This window comes from Lampetra fluviatilis, unplaced genomic scaffold, assembly GCF_964198595.1.
Source record: "Lampetra fluviatilis unplaced genomic scaffold, kcLamFluv1.1 SCAFFOLD_497, whole genome shotgun sequence".
In the NCBI taxonomy this organism is placed as follows: domain Eukaryota; kingdom Metazoa; phylum Chordata; class Hyperoartia; order Petromyzontiformes; family Petromyzontidae; genus Lampetra; species Lampetra fluviatilis.
Genome location: NW_027620961.1, coordinates 27,501 through 35,000, shown reverse-complemented (window position 1 = coordinate 35,000; position 7,500 = coordinate 27,501). Strand labels below are relative to the sequence as shown.

General features: G+C 55.0%; 1 protein-coding gene across 1 annotated transcript in view; it reads right to left on the bottom strand.

Annotated features, from left to right (window-relative positions):
- Positions 1 to 2,053: 2,053 nt before the first annotated feature.
- LOC144954595 (uncharacterized) overlaps positions 2,054 to 7,500 on the bottom strand; it is a 32,855-nt gene continuing 27,408 nt past the window's right edge. Inside the window, exons 13-16 of the mRNA XM_078885049.1 lie at positions 6,003 to 6,106; positions 5,441 to 5,557; positions 3,777 to 3,839; positions 2,054 to 2,251 (exon numbers count right to left, since the gene is read on the bottom strand). Of these exons, the coding sequence (XP_078741175.1) occupies positions 2,054 to 2,251; positions 3,777 to 3,839; positions 5,441 to 5,557; positions 6,003 to 6,106 (482 nt within the window). The remainder of the gene's footprint in view (positions 2,252 to 3,776; positions 3,840 to 5,440; positions 5,558 to 6,002; positions 6,107 to 7,500) is intronic.

Genomic DNA, 7,500 nt, shown 5'->3' with positions numbered 1-7,500 from the left:
GAGTCTGTGGACTCTGTGTGGTGAGTCTGTGGGTCTCTGTGTGGTGAGTCTGTGGGTCTCTGTGTAATCTTTGAAGTTGGGTGGCTGAGACGCAGATTGAAAACCAGACTCTGTGTCTCAGACACGGCCATCGTGAACCCCCTGAGAGAGACATCCAGACCCAGGGCTCGAATCGAGACCCTCAATGTGCCACTGGTCGGGCGGTCACGGAAGGAATAGTTTCGCGAGTGGAGGGAGTTGCCCCCCCTCGTCTTCACGCCTGCGTTGTGTACAATGGGCTGTTGCTGTTGTTGTTATAAGAACTACAAAGTTACCCTTCTCTGATTTCTACTGTAATACAAATAAATCGTTATTTTGTCATAATGCGGCAACGGGCGGTCATTCCTGTTGTGAGCGGGGGGGGGTGGTGAGTGCAGAGGGAGGGGTGGTACAGGCGTCTATGACGTCTCCTGGCCAAACCCCAATTGGCGGAGCCAGGAGACGGAATCTTCACCCTCGGGGCTCCTCCAGAAACAACAGAAAGCCACTTCGTGTGGCCACGTGGAATGTTCGAACACTCACTGCGGAGGAGAGGCTGCCACTCCTCTGTCGGGAGCTGGACCAGTACCGCCTGGATCTGTGCCACCGCATGCCTCAACAGCTTTTGTTCGGCCGGATCGAGGGGGCTAAACGGGCGCGGCACGGGCTAGAGAAGAGATGGAGTGATGTGGTACAGGAGGACGTGGAGCTGAGTGGACTTGCCGATGACTCGTACCAGCGGTGTCAAGATCGGCCTCAGTGGAGGAGGCTCGTGAAGGACGCTACTGGGCAGTTGGAGGCAGTCGCCCTCCAACAACAACGGAGGGCGGAGGAGCGACGCTCACAACAACGAGCGGAGCGCCGGGTGCCTAAAGCACCTAGCCTGGCACAGGCGCCGTGGCGACCTCAGCGGTGTTGGCATTGGAGAGAGGACACAGCAGGCGGGATCAGCGCAAGAGCTTTATTGAATTCAGCACTCATTAGCACACACAGGCACACACACAGGCACACACACACAGGCACACTCGCACGCAGACAGTCACACACAGCACACACGCACACACAGACACTCACACACACACACAGACACTCACACACACACACACTCACACACAGACACACACACACTCACACAGACACACACACAGACACACAGACACTCACTCACACCTCCCGTCACTCTTCTACAGCTACTACTGCCACCACCAACACCACCAACACCACCACCAACACCACCACCATCATCACAACGACGACCAACACCATCATCACCACCACCACCACCAACACCACCACCATCACCAACACCACCATCATCATCACAACGACGACCAACACCACCAACACCACCACCAACACCACCACCATCACCAACACCACCATCACCACCACCATCATCACAACGACGACCAACACCATCATCACCACCACCAACACCACCACCATCACCAACACCACCACCACCAACACCACCACCATCATCACAACGACGACCAACACCATCACCACCACCACCACCATCATCACGTTCAGCAACACTCACTCAGGGGTGAGGGTGGGTGGGTGGGGTGAGCCTGTGGGTGGGTGGTGAGTGTGGGTGGTGAGCGTGGGTGGGGTGAGCGTGGGTGGTGAGCGCGTGAGTTGGTGAGTGGTGAGCATGGCTGGTGAACGTGGTGAGCGTGTGGGTGGTGAACGCGTGAGTGTTGAGCATGGCTGGTGAACGTGGTGAGCGTGTGGGTGGTGAGCGTGTGAGTGGTGAGCGTGTGGGTGGTGAGCGTGTGAGTGGTGAGCGTGGTGAGCGTGTGGGTGGTGAGCGTGTGAGTGGTGAGCGTGGTGAGCGTGTGGGTGGTGAGCGTGTGAGTGGTGAGCGCGTGTGGTGAGCGTGGTGAGCGCGTGTGGTGAGTGAGCGTGGTGAGCGTGGCTGGTGAGCGTGGTGAGCGTGTGGTGAGCGTGGTGAGTGTGGTTGGTGAGCGTGGTGAGCGTGTGGTGAGCGTGGTGAGCGTGTGGTGAGCGTGGTAAGCGCGGCTGGTGAGCGTCAGAGCTTGAGGCTGCGTGACGCGTCGAGGCGACGCTTGAGAGCTTCCTCAATCTCCTGGAGCGAGCGCTGGTAGCTTCCCCGCACTCTCTCCCACACCACACGCTCACCAGCCTGCTCACCAGCCTGCTCACCAGCCTGCTCACCAGCCTGCTCACCAGCACGCTCACCAGCCTGCTCACCAGCCTGCTCACCAGCCTGCTCACCAGCACGGGGGGAGAGGGGGGGTGGGTAAGAGGAGCTGCTCTCCCATTGGACGATCACCGGCCCTCCCCCGGCCCTGCTTGGCCCCAAGCGCCCACCCACCCAGTTACTCACCCAGTCACTCACTCACTTAGCCGCTCACCCAGTTACTCACCCACCCAGTTACTCACCCACCCAGTTACTCACTCACTTAGCCGCTCACCCAGTTACTCACCCACCCAGTTACTCACCCACCCAGTTACTCACCCAGTCACTCACTCACTTAGCCACTCACCCACCCAGCCGCTCACCCAGTTACTCGCCCAGCTACTCACTCACCCAGTTACTCACCCAGTTACTCACTCACTCCCCCACCCACCCACCCACTCACTCACTCACCCACCCACTCACCCACCCACCCACTCACTCACCCACCCACTCACTCACCCACCCACTCACTCACCCACCCACTCACTCACCCACCCACTCACCCACTCACTCACCCACCCACTCACTCACTCATCCACTCACCCACTCACTCACTCACCCACCCACTCACTCACTCATCCACTCACTCACTCACTCACCCACCCACTCACTCACCCACCCACTCACCCACCCACCCACTCACTCACTCATCCACTCACCCACTCACTCACTCACTCACCCACCCACTCACTCACTCACTCACTCACCCACCCACTCACTCACCCACTCACCCACCCACTCACTCACTCACCCACCCACTCACCCACTCACGAACTCACTCACCCACCCACTCACCCACCCACCCACTCACCCACCCACCCACTCACTCACCCACCCACCCACTCACTCACTCACTCACCCACCCACCCACTCACCCACCCACTCACCCACCCACTCACCCACCCACCCACCCACCCACTCACTCACCCACCCACCCACTCACCCACCCACCCACTCACCCACCCACTCACTCACCCACCCACCCACTCACTCACCCACCCACCCACTCACTCACCCACCCACCCACTCACTCACCCACCCACCCACCCACTCACTCACCCACCCACCCACTCACTCACCCACCCACCCACTCACTCACCCACTCACTCACCCACCCACCCACTCACCCACCCACCCACCCACTCACCCACCCACCCACCCACCCACCCACCCACCCACCCACCCACTCACCCACCCACCCACCCACTCACCCACTCACCCACCCACCCACCCATCCACCCACCCATCCACCCACCCATCCACCCACCCACTCACCCATCCACCCACCCACCCATCCACCCACTCACTCACGCACCCACCCACTCACGCACCCACCCACCCACTCAATCACGCACCCACCCACTCACCCACCCACTCACCCACCCACCCACCCACTCAATCACGCACCCACCCACTCACCCACCCACTCACCCACCCACCCACCCACCCACCCCCCCACCCACCCCCCCACCTGTGAGTGGTGAGCGTGGCTGGTGAGGCTGTGGTAGGGCAGCGTTGCGACGTGGTGAGCTTTGCTCTGCACGTCGCTCACCGCGTCTGCGAGCGCGCCGCGCAGCGCCGCCGTGAACACCGCAAAGCTCTCCAGAGTGGGGGGCTGGGGGGGGGGCACACACAGGTACAGGTATAGGACACCCAGGTAGTCTGACACAGGGCTGTAGGGGCAAGTGCTGTCAGTAGGCCTACTGATGGTATCGTAGGCCTTGACCAGGTCAATAAAGCAGAGATGTAGGTCTTGTTGGAATTCCCTACACCTCTGCTGTAGCAGACGGACTGAATATATGGCGTCTGTGCAGGACCGCCCTTTCCTGAAACCGCATTGGGGCTCCGCAAGCCTCTCCTCAGCGTGCCTGGCAAGGCGATGTTGAATAATCCTTGCCAGGACCTTACCCGGCACACTGAGGAGTGAGATGCCCCTGTAGTTGTTACAGTCTGTGCGGTCCCCCTTCTTAAAGAGGGGGACCACCAGGGCATCTTTCCAATCCTGCGGAACCCGTCCAGTGGTCCAGACTGCTGTTATCATGTCATATAGGGCAGTCTGTGCACAGCTCCCGACAAAGGAGTGGCAGCCTCTCCTCCGCAGTGAGCGCTCGAACATTCCACGTGGCCACACGAAGTGGCTTTTCGTTGTTTCTGGAGGAGCCCCGAGGGTGAAGATTCAGTCTCCTGGCTCCGCCAATTGGGGTTTGGCCAGGAGACGTCACAGACGCCTGTCCCCCCCGGGCAACTCCGGCACAAGCTTATTAGTTAGATGTTTCCACGTGGTTTCGTGGTAATGAATTGAAGGTGGAGGGGTTACCAGCCCCTCGCACCCATCCAGAGCCAAAGTGACACTCACACACACACAGTGACACAGAGAGACACACACAGTGACACACACAGTGACACACAGTGACACACACACAGTGACACACACACAGTGACACACAGTGACACACACACAGTGACACACTGACACACACATACAGTGACACACACACGGTGACACACAGTGACACACACACAGTGGCACACAGTGACACACACACAGTGACACACACACACAGTGACACACACACAGTGACACACACACACAGTGACACACAGTGACACACACACAGTGACACACACAGTGACACACACACACAGTGACACACACAGTGACACACACAGTGACACACACACACACAGTGACACACACAGTGACACACACACACACAGTGACACACACAGTGACACACACACACACAGTGACACACACAGTGACACACACACACACAGTGACACACACAGTGACACACACAGTGACACACACACACACACAGTGACACACACAGTGACACACACAGTGACACACACACACACACAGTGACACACAGTGACACACACAGTGACACACACACAGTGACACACACAGTGACACACACAGTGACACACACACACAGTGACACACACACACACACACAGTGACACACAGTGACACACACAGTGACACACACAGTGACACACACACACAGTGACACACACACAGTGACACACACACAGTGACACACACACACAGTGACACACACACACAGTGACACACACACAGTGACACACACACAGTGACACACACAGTGACACACACAGTGACACACACACACAGTGACACACACACACAGTGACACACACACACAGTGACACACACACACAGTGACACACACACGCAGTGACACTCACCGTGCCGGCCCCTCCCCCTCCTCCCCCCCTCTTCTTGCGCCGCTTCTGCAGCTGGGACCTGGTGGGGCGCAGGGCGCGGCACGCCAAGCCCCCCACCAAGCTCACCACACACGCCGTCTGGGGGGGGGGGGGGCACGGGGGGGGGGAGGGGGGGAGAGATACGGGGGGAGACACGGGGGGGGGGGAGATGGTAATGATGTTGATGTTGTTGTTGATATTGTTGATGTTGTTGATGATGTTGTTGATGTTGTTGATGTTGTTGTAGATGTTGTTGATGTTGTTGATGTTGAGGTTGTTGTTGTTGATGATGTAGATGTTGTTGATGTTGAGGTTGTTGTTGTTGATGATGTAGATGTTGTTGATGTTGAGGTTGTTGTTGTTGATGATGTTGTAGATGTTGTTGATGTTGTTGATGTTGAGGTTGTTGTTGTTGATGATGTTGTAGATGTTGTTATTGTTGATGTTGAGGTTGTTATTGTTGATGTTGTTGTAGATGTTGTTATTGTTGATGTTGATGTTGTTGTTGTAGATGTTGTTGTTGTTGATGTTGTTGATGATTCACCTCCATGAAGAGCACCAGCTGCTCCAGCAGGTGTGGGGCGACGCTCAGGCCCCCCATTGGGGGGCACGAGGAGAGCACGGAGCCCCTGCAGCGCTCCAGCACCTCTACAGAGCACAACAACAACAACATCAACATCAACAACAACAACATAAACAACATCAACAACATAATCATTACAACAACATCAACAACTACAACATCAACAACATAATCATTACAACAACAACATCAACAACATCAACAACAACATCAACATCAACAACAACATAATCATTACAACAACATCAACAACATAAACAACAACATCAAAAATAACATCAACATCATCATTACAACAACATAATCAACATCATTAACATTAACAACAACAACATCATCATCAACATCATCATCAATAACATCATCATCAACATCATTAACATTAACAACAACAACATCATCAACAACATCATCAACAACATCATCAACAACAACATAATCAACAAAATCATCACCAACAACATCAACAACAACATCATCAACATCACTATGAGACATCTCCTTTCCCAGTGGCAAACTACAGTAGTAGTAGGTTTGTACCTTTCAGCTGGCACAACAACTGACACCTTTGTACGAGGCGTCATGTTTGCAATAACCACAACACAAGCAGTCAGAACGCAAACAAAAACACACAACTCTCATGATGATGATGATATGCACTGTCCTTGAAGTTGATTGGTCCACACCCGAGACAGCTTTCCTTAGAGCCTAGTCTCACATGGTCCTTGAAGTTGATTGGTCCACACCCGAGACAGCTTTCCTTAGAGCCTAGTCTCACATGGTCCTTGAAGTTGATTGGTCCACACCCGAGACAGCTTTCCTTAGAGCCTAGTCTCACATGGTCCTTGAAGTTGATTGGTCCACACCCGAGACAGCTTTCCTTAGAGCCTAGTCTCACATGGTCCTTGAAGTTGATTGGTCCACACCAGAGACAGCTTTCCTTAGAGCCTAGTCTCACATGGTCCTTGAAGTTGATTGGTCCACACCCGAGACAGCTTTCCTTAGAGCCTAGTCTCACATGGTCCTTGAAGTTGATTGGTCCACACCAGAGACAGCTTTCCTTAGAGCCTAGTCTCACATGGTCCTTGAAGTTGATTGGTCCACACCAGAGACAGCTTTCCTTAGAGCCTAGTCTCACATGGTCCTTGAAGTTGATTGGTCCACACCCGAGACAGCTTTCCTTAGAGCCTAGTCTCACATGGTCCTTGAAGTTGATTGGTCCACACCAGAGACAGCTTTCCTTAGAGCCTAGTCTCACATGGTCCTTGAAGTTGATTGGTCCACACCCGAGACAGCTTTGCTTAGAGCCTAGTCTCACATGGTCCTTGAAGTTGATTGGTCCACACCAGAGACAGCTTTGCTTAGAGCCTAGTCTCACATGGTCCTTGAAGTTGATTGGTCCACACCCGAGACAGCTTTGCTTAGAGCCTAGTCTCACATGGTCCTTGAAGTTGATTGG